Source organism: Calidris pugnax, unplaced genomic scaffold (assembly GCF_001431845.1).
Source record: "Calidris pugnax isolate Ruff unplaced genomic scaffold, ASM143184v1 scaffold40, whole genome shotgun sequence".
Classification (NCBI taxonomy): Eukaryota; Metazoa; Chordata; class Aves; order Charadriiformes; family Scolopacidae; genus Calidris; species Calidris pugnax.
Genome location: NW_015090796.1, coordinates 384,541 through 402,036, shown reverse-complemented (window position 1 = coordinate 402,036; position 17,496 = coordinate 384,541). Strand labels below are relative to the sequence as shown.

Sequence of the window (17,496 nt, the reverse complement as noted above, 5' to 3'; positions counted from 1 at the left end):
GCTCAAGCAGGCAATTAAAGTGCTTTACTGAGGCCATTTTGGGATACCAAACACTTTGAAGATTATATATTCCCTCATATTTCATGTTCAATGTTCCTCTAAGTAAAATATGTGGTTCCCTTTAGTTAGTCAGTTATGAATTGTACTTTAAAGGCAAGGGGACATTTTTGATAATGCACATCTTAAACTTTTCATTAAACTACCAAATTTAAATTCTACCTTTTTGTGCACTCTGACATTTTTGTCTGGCATTTTCATTAATTTTGCGACATACATAAATGTAGCTGAAATGTTAACTGATCAATACTTTGTCTCTCTCATGTAGCACTAGAGCGAAGCTCCCCAAGGACCACGCAGCAGTACAGAAATTAAATGTGTAAAATATCAAATGTTAATGTTAAACACAGCAGCACTTACTGTATAACGACTGAAAAGGCTAAAAGAATTCCAAATGGACAGATGGTAGCACAAATTATCTACAATCACATTTAAAGATTAAAGTTTGTCCCGTAAAATAATTCATTGACTCACATTGAAGTGTGTCCTTTTACTGATAGCTCAGTTGTCCAATTATTTTTGCGCTCATTACAGTGAGAAATGACAGTATTGGAAAAAAAGAGTGTATACTTTTTTCCCCCTACGTTGCACCCACTGACATCTGCAGGAACACAAATGTCTGGTCAAGAAGCTGATGGAAATTAGGCCCAATTTAGTACACATCTCAGCGCCCAATAATCTAAAGAAAAAACATCCATTTTTGCATATTCTGACGAAGTTCTTCTGCATGAAACATACCGCATAAATTACTGAATTAAAAATAGAGAATAATTAACTGCTAAATAATCCAAAGGTCTGATTTAAATACAGAAAATCACGTGAATTTAGTGCAAAGGCTCTCTCTACGCACTCTGTCCCTTCCCATTGCATCGAGGTGATTAAGAAGCATAAAACAAACACGTAACACATTTTTGATCAGCCTCTAGACAGAACAGGGGTATACGTGGTGTAATTAAGCTGAAACATTAATTTAACATTGCTGCTATGCACTTTCCTTACTTAACAGGAAATAAATATGAAAAAGGAAGAGAGACTATCAAATCTTCTGATGGCTCAAATCCAAAGTCATGTGCTGGCCAGACCAACCTATGTTTCATGAGCTATTTACAAGTATCTTTTAATATCTGAAAAATAACAGCTAATCATACCGCAAGGATATATTACCTCAGAAATATAAAATAATTATGTCTGGGTAACAGCTGTTCTTCTCTTGTGAACTAGTGAGACAAAGGGGGAAAAAAAAAAAAGAGTCGAAATCTTAAGTCATTCAGGCAAAATCCCCAGTGAAGGCGATTAACTTATGAACTTAAACAGAAACAGGTAAATACCGTTTAGTAGAGGAAATGCATCATCTAGAACACTCAAAACTTAACTTCTAGGTTTCTGTACTTTCAGGTACTGCACAGGCAACAACAGCAGGGCAGCTGGTGGAGATTTGAGGAAGAACCACGCTAAGACTTTAATAAAGCACTTCCTTTCCTAAAATAACCCAAAGGATTTTTTATTTGGGACCGTGGGTCCCAAATAACCTAAAAGTTTGAGACAGGTACGTTCTGGAGTATAAATAAGCAGCCAGCCCCTTCAAGTGAAAGCTTTTGTTGTGAAACCAAGCTAGCCTGCCCAAGGAACAGGCGATGGGACAAGAGGAAATGGCCTCAAGTTGCCCCAGGAGAGATTTAAGATGGATGTTGGAAACAATTTCTTCACAGAAAGGGTTGTGAAGCCTTGGAAGAGGCTGCCCTGGGGAAGTTGCCATCCCTAGAGGTATTTCAAAGCTGGGCAGACGTGGTGCTGAGGGACATGGGTCAGTGGTGGCTTGGGCAGTGTTGGGTTGACAGTTGGACTCCATGATCTGAAAGTTCCCTTCTAACCTCATCAGTTCTCTGATTCTGTAGGACATAGTGTGAGGCACAAGAAAAGGGCACTGGCCACAATTACCTCAGCCAAAAGCAGATCTAAAAAACCACCCCTTACACACGTCACTTATGTGAGATGGCCATAAATCTGTGTTGCGATGTTAACCATCGAGGTGTGCCTTCAAATCCAAGGAATAAAAGATGAGTTTAAAAGTTTACTTCTCGTACATTTTTTATGAGTCTGCCTACAGAGCTGGAAGCCTCCAGAACGGCCTATTTCTCATCTCCTTTCTGGCACTGACATTTCACTGTGACATTCTCCAACCTCTGGGAGACAACTTCAAGAGGAGATACGATTTGTGTAACACTGAAGAGATGAAAATGATACATAGAAGTATGGCTTTTTTTTTTATTATAGAATCTATTAATTTCCAGGGTAACCTTACTGCAAACATAATTCAGCATCACACGTGCAAGTGAACCACTCCCAAGACTTTTCAAGGACCTATGATAGCTATAAAACTCCAGAAACCATCAAAATCCAAAGCATATGACCACGAAAGAAGCTCATGTAGATTTGACCGAGCTAACAGAAACTTATCAATGTTTTGCCCAACAGAAGGATGATTTGATCTGTGGAAAGAGTGACTTTTTCAGGCAGAAAAGCAGAAGATGGACTTTGGATGCAGAGCAGGAACACATCTGTGAAGTCACGGCACTGATACAGACGTAAGGTATCCATAACAACCACAACCACCACAGAGCAATGCAAATACTGAAAGGAAACTTAGGGAAAAGAAGGTTTCTATATATATGTGAGTGTGTGTGTATGTGTGTATATACATCTATATGTATATATATGTAAAAATAAAATCAGGAACATGCTTCTCCTGCAGTACACAATATCTACAATAATGATGCATGCTGACTACAGCCCTCCCTGCTCAAATTCTGTGTTGTATTTATTTCCAAGTACTTATTCTGACCCAGGACTTCTCCTACGATGGGAAACAATTACAATTTAACAACCACACAACTTTTTCCATGGCCACAGCAGCTTACCACAAGAAATAAATTTCATTTGCCCCAAGGAATAGGGTGCCTTTCCGTTTCCCCTTCTCCCACTGGCAGCAGGTGGGGGTTCCACATCTGTATTAAAATCCCTTGGAGAGATGAGCATTTACTTACTGGAGCAATAATAGCAACATGGACCTTTGAGTTTTACATAGAAAAATAAGTTTTCCTATGAAATTTTGACCAAAGCACTCCAATTTCCAGCATGGCTCCAATGTCTGGTGTGATTTCTCCAGATTTGAAGCACCTGAGCTTCAGGCACCCAAGGTAGGAGCCCTGTCACCAGACTCCCCCTATAATTATTCAGAGACAGACCAAAACCTTTCCCCATGCATATTGATGATGGAGAGGCCCATAACTTCAATATTTTAGCCAAATTAATAAATTTAGGTGTTTCAGAAAGCGTGTCCATACATACATTTTTATTCCTGCTGAGACTCCTTCAGGCTAACAACCCGGGACTCTGGCCTTGCGTGTAGCCCACATTTTTTTTTTTTAAATAAAAAGATGCTCATCTGGGAAACACAATCTAATCTATGATTATGCTTGGAATTTCCCAAATTGAACAGGAAAATAAAGGTTAGTATTAATGAAGCTAGTGTTTATGAAGAAATAGCAGTTTCATTAAAATCACTAAAAACTGAACTATGACCAAAAAGGTACTAGTCTGCTTGCAATCATTATTTTAAAACTGATTTTTTTCTTTAAATTTCATTCTGTTTTGTTTTTTTTTTTAATGAAGAACGCTAAATTGTAGTAAGAAAGCAATTCTTTGGGTCTAGAGCTTTCTATTTCTAAAAACATTATAGGTGTAATATTAATTTACATGTGGAGGACAAAATAACACTAAATTTATATTCATGATATGTAAAAGCATTCAGGAAATACTCAAAGTTTTAGGGTAAATATGAAATACACAAGGGGGCTGAACAAAATTTAACAGAAGTAATGGGTGAGAAGCTCAAGATGTATCACCCATAGTTCACTGGCTGTATTTGAGTTGTTCCACTTGATTGAACTGTAAATTAAAAAAAACCCTCTACCTTGTTTGTGTGACGTTTTAAACACTTTTTTTTTTTTTTAAATAAGTGAATAAACACACTTTGCAGTATCTTCATAACGCAAAGTTTTAAATAAAAAAAAATTAGAACCCACGACCACAACACTATTATCTCTCAGTTGAGAACACAAACCCTCCGGGGTGATTAGCAATAATACAGAGAAGATCATACCAAGAAAGCAGCAAGACTTCTTGGGGGAGAATCCCAGTCAAAGCAGCTGCTGATGTAGTAGGCAGCATTTATGAGCACCATGATGCAACGCTTCGTCCGGATAAAGTTCCTCACCAGTAGCTGTTAAAAAGATGAAAGAATGAAAATATTTCAAAACCCCGAAAGATGAAGACTGAGAAAAGAAAATGTCAGGGCCTCTAGCTCACACACTGAGAAAGATAGTTTAAAATTTGAGACTTGGAAAAGAGAGAATTTTAGTTATATGTGTCAATTGACATTTGCTGAATTTAATTCTATAGAAACCAGTTGATGTCTTCATTTCCACAACTGTAGACCAGTTCTAAAAAGCCACTGGCCAAATTTGATGAATTATTTTAAGATTTCAGAGTTTTGTTAAGTAAGCAAGACTTTCTCCATTCTCAATAACTTTGAAAATTCTGGCCTTTTTTAATAAAAAGATGCTGTAGGACACTAACCATGCAAAATTACTGTTCTAATCTAATTAAGATCATCTACAACCTGTTACATCCAATTTTACTTTCATTTGTAACAAATTTATGATGTATTTTGACCACCACATGTTTTTAAGTATTTATCAAAGTAACTTTAACTGTAGACATTCAGTCTGCATAATGATGAGACAGAACTACACTGGGTTTTGATTCAGGAGAATACCCTGAAATCCTCTACAATGGCAATTCACTTGACCAAAAAAAGTGAAGAAAACAGTGAATGATTTATGAATTGACTAGCACAGAAAACAAGAGGCAAGTAAGACACATTCACTCTCAGAAAATGTGGATGTTTTAAAAGGCAACCACCCCAGTGGAATTGTGGGGAGGTGTCTCATGCAAGCTAATTTTTAAAAAAACAACCCAAAGTGGGTATTTAAAGTTTACTCTTCCTGCCATCTGCAAAAAGCTCAATGCCATGTTCTGTTGAAAAGTGGGGAGAAGAATTAACCTTGAAGAAAAGGCCTTGCTGTTTTTCCTCTCTGGAATAGCAGTGGAAGATGCAGCTTCAGTAACTGCATTACTCACAGCAGTAAATAAAGAAATATTTTGCCTCTTGAAATCTTTTTTAATGAAATACCTCATACAACTGATATAAAATTCATCCAGCAGATAATTTAAATTACGCTCAAGCCTATAAGCTTTTAGCAAAATAAAAGCCGGTTTTGAGGCCTTTGCCTTTTCTCTGCAAACAACAAAAAATCTTGTTCCCACAGTCCAGCCCAAAGCCCAGTTCTCTCCATATAAAATGCATCATTTGTGGAACATGAACAACTGAGTGAAAAGTAGTTTAGGTGGAGAAAAAGGTAAGATGTGTGTTGAAGTTTTTTTTTTTTTACCAAAAACATTAAAACTGAGCGTAGCAAAAATATCCAGAGTAAAAAGAAAGAGTGTCCAGACATTTTGTACCCACAGGACTCTGCAAAGCAATACAGGGTTTTATTCTGCCTTCACCTTTGATTCAAACCGTACTCAACCAAGTTATTTAAAATTTGGCTAAAAGAATGCTGAAAGACCCTCTCCCCTGCAACAAACGGAGATCTTTTGGGTCAAGGTTAACAGCAAGAATTTATGCAAGACTTGGTTTACATGCACCTGTGCTATCATCTGATATGTGTGGAACCTGATGGTTTCAACTGTGTTCTTATTCACGTATTTCATGGAAATTAAGCTGCAATTTATAGAGGAGACACAATAAACCCATGTATTTTGTTTCTGCCTCCTCCGACCTTTCATATTCTTTTGTAAACAGGTAATGAAAATGTTATTCTTTACCCTCAGCCGCGCGATACCAGATATTTTGGGTGTGCACACTTGATATTAAGGCTTTCGGAAAAGGATTAGTATTTCCTTACTTCTTTACCTGTTTAGACAGTCTGTTTTCCTCTTCAATGTACTTCTGTTCTTTGGGCATTAAGGTGCGTATGCTGGCTTTCACCTGCAGGGTAGAAACGCGTGTCAGTGTCTCGAGCCCCCTCGCTCCTCATTAATAACACATGCCCCAAAAGAAAAAAAAAAAAAATAAATAAAAATTAGTGAGTTTGAGAGCTGGGGCTGCCAAGCCCGGGGAGAGGAGGGTCGGGAGAAGGCATGAGCTCCTCGGAGGAGCCGCCGCCGCCGCCGCAACAAAAAGGGTGGGAGTGCCAGGCAGTGGCAGAGGAGCATTCTGTGGTAGACATCAAGGTTTTAAGAGAAAATGAGGAATGACAGAAATTCTCTACAAATCGGGAACAAAAGCTTTCATGAAACTGAACTCTTTAGCAGTACAAAAAAGCCAAAGTTAAGACTTACAGCATTAAAAATCACATCTATTTCAAGATAGATGACCCCCTTTGTTGGCCCTGTCAGCTGCTTGTTTTTCAAGACGTAGGCTTTCTGTTCACCATTTTGAATCTGCAGGAAAAGGACATGACAGCCGTCTGTCTCGCGGTCTCCGCTGAATACCCCCCCGGCGACCCCTGACCCGCGGCTGCTGAAACTGACAGAGAACCCAAAACAACTGTGGCAAGTCTGACAAGTACCTGTTCATTACCAGGACCCAGTCTGTCAGGAAAAATTAACTATCATGGGATTCAACATGGCCGTGAATTGAGTATGTTAAAATTTTAGTGTTCTTATTACAGACCTCGGTTGAGAAATGACAGACACAGAGCTGCAAACCTTTTTTTTTTTTTCTTCTTTTTTTTTTTTTTTTTTTTTTTTTTTTTTTTTTTTTTTTTTTTTCCCTTTTTGTTTTTTTAAATATTTTTTTTCTCTCCCCCCCCCAACTCCAGCAGGAAAAATAGAGAGTGGTGTGTCAGGTGAACGAAACTCACAGACAGCAATGGTATAGCAACTTTGCCCAGGAAGTCAGCGCTCCGATCCCGATCCTCGTCATAAACTGTCACCTCCAGCACCGAGTGGATGTCTTTAATATTGCTACAAAGGGAGAAGCACACACAGGAGGGAGAAGAAGTCACTTACACCGGCGGGTACCAAGGACAAAAGCCTGAAAGGTTAGCATAAAAAACCAGATTTTTATTTTTTTTTTCCCAGAGAGCAGAAGTTAAGTAAAGGAGGCACCCTCCGTACCCTGACATGCTCTCTCAGGGCTGCTCCCGAGGCTTCCCCGGCACGAGTCCTCCCCAGGATGTTGCTGTAAATCCCCCTCCTGGGGTCTGGAGCCAGGCTGGGGATTTACAGGACCCGGAGCTGTTGGGAGCATCCCTCACACCCAGCAGCAATCCCTGCTGCACACACCGTTTGTCAGCAAAACAACGACCAGCACCGAGAGCAACCTCCTTCCTCCTCAAATCCCTGCCTGATTACAAGCCTGCAACAGTCATTACAGTTTCAAATTAGGCACGAGCAAGGCAAAACGATGCATTTTTTCAGCTGCTCCTGCTTTTATTTTGCCCACGAGCCGTTAAACGCGCCAGCAGCACGCACAGCAAATGCTGCTGTACACGGAGAACTCTCACATGAAAAATCCACTTTCCTTATTCAGAGAGGAAAACACAATTGTTTGAGAGGACTCATCTTGGATCAAACGGCTGATCCAGGCAATATGGGTCCAAGCAAAGCAGTTTAACTTCAGTAAAATATACATCTCCAGATTGTTAGCCCAAAATTAATTAACAACTCCGAGGATAAATAAAACAGTCAATGCAAACATACACAGAAGAGCAGTGAAAACTCTCCTTGAAGGCCTTTTGAGTTTTTCCTGTTTGATTCCTGATTAGTCTTTTGTCTCTACAAAACCAGGCAATTCCTTGCACAGAGAACACTGCCGAGGAGTAGAGGATGATTAGTTATTGGCACTATGGGTAAATAATTAAAAATAAATCACTGAAGAGTTTAGTGTGGTTTTGCAGATATATAAATGAGAAATAAGTTAACGAGCTAATGAGAAGCACAACTGTTGTGAGATTTTTTTTCTTTTGTTCCGAGTTCACTCCTGAAAGCTCACTGCAGGGCAAGAGAGGTACACGGGACAAATACCCGAATGGCAAATGTAGAGGAAAAAATAAACAGATTAAAATCAGACTGTGTTTTGAGACCAAGAGCAAAACACAGTGTTTTAATTTCTGATAAAGTGAGGCATGTGTACACAAAGCTAAAGCTTCCCCTGGTTTTGCAGAGGACTGTTAGCTGGTTTCAGCAGCAGAGCATCCTGCCACTGATGGGTTTCCTACTGGCTGGTGTCACACCGCAGTCAGAGAGAGAAACAGGGCAGGGAGAAAGCAAGACAAATAACAGGAACATTTTGTTTGCAGAAGACTTTTTTCCTATTCTGTCACAGCCTTTTACTGCCTTCAGAATAACGGAAGGATAAAAAAAACCCAACAGCATCAATTCCCCATGAACTAAACGTTGAAGGCTGCGTTGTACCCAGCAGCGTCGCGCTCCAGTCGCACTCCCTGGCGCCACAGGACGTGTTGGTAAATTGAAAGAACCATTGGAAAGTATCTGATCATAAGGCAGAGCAGTATGAAAGCACTTAAAATCCCTTCCTTTATACAGTTATCTAATGCTTATTAAAGTTAACAACCACATTTTAATGAAGGTCATTATCACAATATCCTATTTTCCACCCAAAACTTCAGGTCCAAATCTGGTGTGATGTGTTTGGCCCTTGAAATTCTCCCTGAAGCTTGCAGGTGTCTGGAGCACTTAGCATCATACCTTCCAAGAAACAGACCTTGCTGGATTTTTTACCCTTTAAAATGGTAGCTCTTCTCTTTTTTTTTTTTTTTTTTTTTCATGTTTTTAATGCTCAAAAAAGTATTCAATGGTTTGGTTTAGAATTATCAGTATGCCATCATGGTCCTTCTTCAGAGCCAGCAGTGGGTACCTTTGATTCTCATGCACATCTCCTTCAGAACAGCTCCCCCCGCCTCCAAAAAACAGCCCCCGACCCCCTCCAAACACTCACAAAACCCAAACACCTACAATGTGAAGACTTTGTTCCACTCTGGGTTGAGGTTCTTGTAGACGGTATGGGTCAGCAGCCTGTCGTTGTTCAGTTCAACTACACAAAACGGGTCACTTTTACCTACAAGAGAAAATTTGGAACAAAAGTTATGAACTAAGAAAACCCACCATGAACAAGGTTTGAAAAAAAACTAGTTTTGGAGGTTTGTTTTTTTTTCTTTCTTTCTTTTCCTAAGCTGCATTGTAATTCTCTCAGGAGTTAATTCAGGGAAGTCCTATGGTCTGCATTATATTCAAGATGATCATAACAGGCTGTTCATCTCCATAATCTATTAACATTCTTCACTAGAAGAACATCTTTTTTGTCTTTAAATACAAAAAAAAAAAAGAAAAGAAAAAAAATCCCCATACAGACTTTTCTGATGAAAAAACAGCATGTTCCTAAAAGGTGCCAAGCACCCTTCTGAGACAGCTAAGAGAACTTTACTTTAATGGGGCCAATCCCACATTGGCTGTAATGATAACATAATTAGAGCATTTTGATACATAGGAAATGTATTATTCCGTACTATTTGTAATAACACAGCACCTATGATACTTATCCAAAGATTACTATGCCTTACATGCTTCACGCTGTACAAATCCTCTCCCCAAAATCAAAAAACCTTAAAGACAGGCTCAGATGAAAGCCTGGCACCGGAGAAAACGGGCAAGCACAATTAAACAATGAGAGGGTATCAGCTGGAATGATGGGCTGTAGTCTCAGCACAGCAGAAGCCCAAACGAGGTGGAGATTTTTGTATACATTAAAGCACAATGAAGTAGCTTTGCATATATTTACAAGAAGGTCCCCCAGCATGAAAGCCACCACAGGAGAAAGTGTGAAGATGCCGCTTTGAAAATGTAATGTGTAGATAATGGAAGCCGTACCCTACGCTGGATGTGGAAGTTGATAATTTATTTTTTTTCTAATTTAAAGAAAAAGAATGGAGAAAGGAAGTGCGAGTGTGTGAGCCCCTGAATATCAAATAAGCAGCTCATGGGCAGCGACTGCAGGTGAGCTGTGCTTAGACACCAAGCAAAGAGCAAGAAAAGTCACACGAAACTTATACTAAGATTTTTCTTAGATACATCCACGAGGCCACGGTTTGTATCTGGAAAGCAGAAGGAGGAAAGGAGACACCTGAATCTCGCGCTTAACAAGGGTCTGCTCTGGTGAAAAAGGAGCTCTCCGAAGAGGGAGGAAACCAAAGAAGGAAAGATTGGTATCTCCAGGGTTTCGGGGCAACCCTGAAATTCCCTGGAAGGGTTAGAAGGTGTTGGGAGGAAGATCCAGATGGGAGGAGCGGTAATGAAAACATGAGGGGCACGGTGAGAAGACAGTTGCAATAAAGAGGTAATAAAGGGAAGAAATCATAGTGTGGAGTAAATTATTTAACTCATATTTCAAATTATGACAGTAATGACAACCACTATAAATGCTGGCCGAGACGGAGAGATGCTATCCCTCCTACCTATTTTGATTTCCTCCAGTAATTGAAGAGAACAACCTTTGCCTTCGGCACAGAATACAAGTGGGTGCATTATTTTCATGTAAGGCTGCAAATATATAAGTAGAAAGCCATAGAATAAATTGCTGCTCCCAGAACCCAAGGGGACTTTCTCTGATGGAAATTAGCAACCGAGTTGCACACCACAGAGCAGCTCCTTCTGGTTTTCTCTGGATGGCAAAGGGTTTGGAAGCTATTGAGTGTTGGCCTCCCTCAACCAAATCCAGCACACTGAGCAACTGAGCTCCACCGTGTCCTCAGTAACTCCAAAATGCTTTGTCATGCACTAGAAGAAGCCATAAATTGAGCAGCTCAATGGGGCTACATTAATGATATTAGGGAGGCATGTAATTTGTTTCATACCTTACACAAATGACAATGAAATCAATATTTAGACAAAGCTGTCCAGGGGTCACATTTCCCAAACTGCTGTATTGATCCAGACTACATCAGGGGTTAATGTGCATATTATTAACTTTAATGATAAAGAATAATTGTTTTAAACACATTGTGAATTACAGTTAGAGTTGATGTTTACCTTCTCTAGAAAACAATATACCACTGAATCTTTCCCATTAATCTTGAAAAAATGATTAATTCATTGGTCAGCAGAGACAGATGTATCACACATCTCAATATCCTACTTCAGAAGCCTAAAAGGTGGTAGGAAACTTAAACAATTTATATTTACTAAGTTCTTTGGATTTCTGTTTTTGAGAAAGCAACAGCCAGAAGACAGTTAAAATAACATGGCAGAACTGACACAGTAGATGAGGGAGGTGATATGACTTTATATCCTTTTTTAAAGTATCTTCAATCATATTTGAATATGATGGTGGGTACAATGTAATTTGTGCTAATTAATCGTAGAGAGACACAGGAAAATTCACTGCAGTGTCTAAAGGCCATCTTCTGTAAACAAGGAGAAGGTATTTACTACGTTCATTTATTTTCTGCATCTGTTGACATGCGCTTTTTCAGTGACTCTCCTCATAGATTTATATGGATATCAATTCACTTAAGAAAGCTAAATAATGTGTAACATCAATCACAGAGGTCCTCAATCAAACCAAATGGTTTTCAGAAGTAAAAAAAAAACCAAAACCAACCCTCTCACACTCAACTTTTGCTGTCTCCTTACCCCGTAACTTGAATAAAGTCTGGGACCAAATTTGAGTAAAGAAAATACCACAAAGCGGTCTGAGGGAAGGCCCAATTATCAGAGTTGATGAGTAGGAGTTTCCCAGCCATGGACACCTCTGCTAAGGAATACTGTTTTTACTGTCTGAGGAGGCCATGAAGTTCCCACATGCAAAGCCCTTTGCCATCACCAATGGGCACTTCTTCCGTAAGCTCCATCGCTCACAACCAAGCTGGTGCTCAACATATGGTTGGTTGGATACCAACCCAAACAAGCTAACATGATCCAGAAAGACAAAGCCCAAAGAATGCACCAGTACTCGGTGAAACTCATATCTACCTGTCATCTTTCAAGTTCTCATTATCAGAAAGAATAACTGCCATCTTAACTCTCACTGATGGCCACAGCAACCTGCTGCACTGCAAGAGTTCACAATAATGGGATTGCTCCCCATGAAACCTTAAGAGAGCACTGAAATATTAAAAGAAAGTGTTCCTAGGTCTCCTTGGTCTCTAGGAGGACCAAGGAAATCTAGGAACTTACAACATCACTGTATTATTCAAAACCCCTCCCTTAAGCACAACACATAGAGCCAATTGATTGGCTGGAATTGCCAGAGATGACAGGATTTGGCATCAAATCTTTGAGGAAAAGTTGCCACAGGAGAAATACTTCCAAACAGAAGTGACCATACAGTGGTTTGGAGGGAGGGAAAAGGGGGATTCTTCTGAAAATCGGAGGGAAAAGGGGGATTCTTCCATGGCCACCTTCTAAAAATTGAGAAATGCTTTAAGGTTTAATTTATTGTTTTCTGTTCCCCCCCCCTCCAGAACCACAAACCAACCTGCATTCTCCAACTGCTGTAGCAGGGACCACACAGCAAACAGGCAGCTGCAAACAGGATAATTGCTTACTTCTTGGAGACAAGCTTTATATTATTCCCAACTTATGACACGATTCAGCAGCTCCTGCAGGTTGTAAAGCAACCACAAAGAAAACAATGCAAACTTTGAACTTATTGAAGGTAGCCTCAGACAACTTCTGTCCAGTTAATGCAACTGGCAACTTCAAACAAGAGACAGATAAGTGGTCTTCTTCATTTTAATAAAGAAGAACCACGCGTGTTCAGAAAATTACGGGCAGCCCACTTGGCAGTTCTAAAAGTGCACATAAATACCCTTGGATTAGACCTTGTGCTGCTGGGGCTCAGTTGCACCATTCTAAGTTGTCACCTCCCGTGTGCCAGATCACGACTGTCACGCATCACCGTGCATCACCTGTCATGGGTCAACACATTCTACCCAAACCCCACTGTCTACTGAGGATCTTCCAACCAGTTCCCTGCTACCCTGCCCTTGGTAGGACCCCAGCTACTGTTTCACTGACCTCAGAGGTACTTCAACCCTGTTGATCAGGAGGACACCCACAAACTTCTTCCCAACACAGCCCTGAAGGGTAAGACGACCACCACCTGCATATTAACATGTCCCCAGCACCATGAAAACCCAGCATTTAACGATTTTGAGTTATTCCACGACTCACTGGGACTAATCACTATTGCACCTAGCACTGCTTGAAGAAATTCATGAGAAGGGCATTAAAACCAGGGAAATACTTCCCACTGACTGAAATCAGACCTGCAGTCAACCTTGGTAAGACATAAACCAAATCCCATTAACCCATTCTGTATCATCTCATGGTTTTTTGGACTCCACTTGCACAGTCCTACGGGCTCCTGAAGTGACAGCAACAAAGTCCTAACTTACAAAATACGAATAACAATCTGGAAGGCAAAGGGGAAACAGCTTCTCTTTGGATGGATCTCCCTCAGCTTTTTTTCCCCTTTACGTGTTACACACCGGGACTATCTGAGAATGTCCCCTAGAAAGGAATTCTAGGGGATTCCTACTGAATCCCACTGAAAAAAAATAACTGAATTTTCCTATTTTATTCATCGTGCCACACACTGCATCCAGGACAGATACCCTTGTCTGTGCTGTGCTGCGTTGCATTTAATCTACAGACAGTAGATTAAATGCACAAACTTGAAATGACTTTACTTAGACCTCTAAGTGAAGTATTTTACTTGAATCAGCATGGTGTCCCTCACATTAATTAAAATGTTTGTCTTTTACTTGTCACTTAACTTCTTGGAACCACCACATGCCCCTGGATGAACCCTACACCCACCAGCTCCCACCAGCCCAACTCATGGCTCAGCTGCAAGAGAGGCTGACCAGCAACTGGAGAGGTCCTACTTGTTGTTTCCTGCAACACCCAAATTCCCCCCAAGCCTGGGAAGTCTTTCACAAAAAAAGATACTGTCAGTCTGGGGCTCAGATTCATTGTCTGGAGCTCAGAAGGCTGGCCACTGGAACAACTTTTTTCTCCTGCAAGTATGTAAAATACACTTCTTCATCATACAAAAGAGACCTAAATAGTGACAATTTTTAATTACTTCTCAAAACATTTAGAAAAATCAAACCAACAAAAACTCAACACCCACATAATTTTAGCTTCTAAATTTTCTCTCAAGTAGCTACAGCACCACAACGCCTAAGAGTTTTGCTCTTTGCGGTTTTCACTTGGAAAAATTTGGGGAAGGCCCTTTCCATCAGTCCCAAGACCACGGGACTTCCACATTCGCTGACAAGCTCATGGTGCTGGAGCTCATCAGTGAGCACCAGAGATGCTGGGTGGCCTGGGAACCTGTGTGAACTGATGTCCCAGGGCTGATGGACTGGTCTCAGACACAGGCCACTGAGGTGGAAGCGAGCTGGACTCTGTCTAGTCTATTGGGCAGCCTAAAAACCAGAACATCGGGCTTCATCTCAAATTCAGCCCCAGAATTACTGCTTTTTCACAGGAGATCAAACGATATCTGACCAATTCAGAGGCAAGTATCTTCTGTTTGTATAAATATGAACTTTACCTGAACATTGGAGCTGTCAAACTGCAATACAGCAAAACTCATATTTCTGGGCAAGTTAAACAGGTATGCCCTTCAATGGACCCTGAGGGGGAAGCTGTCTCATAACATTTCTTGATTCTTGGTAGATTGTTTTCCCAGCAAAAATTAATTTCAGGGCACTGTAAGTCTTCCAAACAGGAACTTTAATTCAACATAATTACACTTTTGTGCTCACTTTCTATCTCCACTTGTACAGAAATAAGAGTTTTCCTTGATGAAAAGCTATCAAGGCTTAAATTTACGTTTCTCGCTTGCCACGTTTTGTACAAGTTAAACTGTGATGTCCTCTCATTATAAAGCTCTACGAAATGCATGCATTTGTCTCCAGAAAACTGCATGCCATCTGCATATTATTTGGTTAAAACTGTAAAAAAGAAGACTTTAGTAAACAAACATCTGGAGACACCCATATTTTATGCAGTTAAGATGATTCCATGTTTTGGACAGGGAAAAAAACACCTGTGTGCAGCCATAAACATTGTGGTTTTCTGTTTTCTATCCTTGAAAATCCAGCTTGTCGGAAAGAAAATAAAAAATCAGGAAGACCATCGGTCGTCATAGAACAACTCTTATCTTTAGTGTCTTAAAAGGAGATCCCATTGATGCCAGTGCTCTCCAGGGCAGGAGGAGCCAAGAAGCAGATCACAGACCTACCTGTGCCCTGAAAAACCTCATTCTCAAGGATTAACTCACAAGGGAGATGGGACAGCATGGGGCCACCTCTCCATAAGCCCTGAGGAGATACACTACTGTGGCTACAGAAGCATGCCCTGCTTCAGCAGACGTTCAGGGACACAATTTCCTACCTTGCTTTCTCCAACAGTTTTCTCAACAAAAGGAGCCACGTGGCAGGTAAATGGGGATTGGCATTTAACATTTGCCTGCCCCTGATCAGTCTGTAAAGTTCCACAAACTGACAGAAAGTCAACTCCAGCACTGGCTAGACCATGAACCGATGGTAAGCAGACCCCCTAACTTTATTCTGAACCATTATGTGAATTTTTTGCATTGTTAAAATTAGATTATCCAAACTGAACTGGGATCGCAAAGACTGCTGAAAATGTTCTGGAGAGTTAAAAAAATTAAAAAATAGATTTCAATTCAATTTCTGCCTTTTTTTTTTTTAAAAGTCAAAAAGTCCCAGACCACCACTCTGCAAAGTTCAACCAAGCTTAACGTGGTTAGGAGACCTGAAATATTGTCTGAATCTTCCACAGGGCTCTCCCCTAGGGATGGCCACGCCTGTCCCTTACGGATCTAAGTCCCCGCAGCCCAAAAAGGGCCTTTATTTTTGTTTAGGTGGTGGGGGGAAAGACAAGGCAGCCAGCCCATGGCTGTGGGGGGCAGTGGCTCATGTCACCGGTGTTGTCGCAGGGTCCCTGCCCACCAGCTGCTGGCCACCGAGCATCCAGCCCGACCTCTGGCCAGCAGGAGGGAGGGCTCCATGGCCAGCATATTTGATTTTAAATGCTACGGTTAACCAAAAATCTATTAAAAATCCTACTTTTGCCATCCTAGAACTGCCACCTTCTTCAAAACAAGCAGTTTTACAGCACAAGACACTGGACTGATGTTTTCAGGCAGCCGATAGAGACAGGACCAGGTGAGATTTTATCAGCAGCAGGGAACTGCCCATCTAGTAGATTTCCGTACTTTGTGAAGATAATTCAAGTGTATATTGAAATCTGGTTGCGCTAATTGACAGAGCAAATTACTTTTGGAACTGTATTTCCAAAGGGCCTCTGAATTTATTCCTTCAATTTTACATGCATGGGCTTCCATACCTTTGTGAATTTAACGTTTGTGTACATCACTCTGACATTCCCCAGCATCTGAAGAACAATTTCAAAGACTATTTTTGCACAAGTGGTATTAGGACATTTTAGTAGAACAGATTTTAGAAAACTCATTTACATTCCGCACATTTAGCCACCTTGGTATCTTCATCCTACTTTCAAGTGCTTTAATCAAAATTTTAACATGGAATTTTCTTAGAAGAAAGGCTGAATTCCAGACATACAACTAAAAAGAAAAAAAAAAAAGAAATCTTGTGCCTCATTTTCTATGCTTAGTTTCTGTTTTTCAGAGGAGGAGGATTCTAAAAAGCTTTAGACTGTAAAACCTAAATATCACCAAGCTCTCTAGTAAAATCTGTCTGATATACCAGGTTCTGAAATCTCGGTACCCAAAAAAAAACTGCGCAGAAAATTGATTAATAATGAGGTCAGAAATACAAATAAATTTACTTCTAATGAAGACTGGAGACACAGTAATCAAAGTGTTAAAAATTCATTTCATGCACATCTCATTTGCCTCTTAGCTGATATTTATCACATAATTCTGTGAGAAAGTGGAGGCCTAAGATGCTCCAGATAAATGTCTCAATTAATTGTACAGAGGTAGCCCTCTTTGAGCTGAACCAGAGCTGTGAGCTCTTTATTAAAAGCACTATTCTGTAGCCTGTAACCTTGTTCCTTGACTCCTCTCTAGTTTCCAATTTAAACAAGTCCCCATGCGGCCGGCTCTAAAGGGCTTTGTCTCCCTGTCATTGTTACGAGAGCCGAGGCATCCTGGAAGTGTGAAATCAGACCTCATGAGCTGAACGGTTCCCCAGGGAACGCCGGACGGCGCAGAAGGTCAAAGTCATGGGCTGGACCATCTGAAAGCGTCTGATCGCCGGCCTGTGACAC

At 40.5% G+C, this 17,496-nt stretch overlaps 1 protein-coding gene across 1 annotated transcript in view; it reads right to left on the bottom strand.

Moving 5' to 3' along the window:
• MCTP1 (multiple C2 domains, transmembrane 1) overlaps nucleotides 1–17,496 on the bottom strand; it is a 342,368-nt gene that overhangs the window by 105,373 nt on the left and 219,499 nt on the right. Inside the window, exons 12-16 of the mRNA XM_014936839.1 lie at nucleotides 9,163–9,265; nucleotides 7,047–7,149; nucleotides 6,523–6,624; nucleotides 6,095–6,169; nucleotides 4,220–4,339 (exon numbers count right to left, since the gene is read on the bottom strand). Of these exons, the coding sequence (XP_014792325.1) occupies nucleotides 4,220–4,339; nucleotides 6,095–6,169; nucleotides 6,523–6,624; nucleotides 7,047–7,149; nucleotides 9,163–9,265 (503 nt within the window). The remainder of the gene's footprint in view (nucleotides 1–4,219; nucleotides 4,340–6,094; nucleotides 6,170–6,522; nucleotides 6,625–7,046; nucleotides 7,150–9,162; nucleotides 9,266–17,496) is intronic.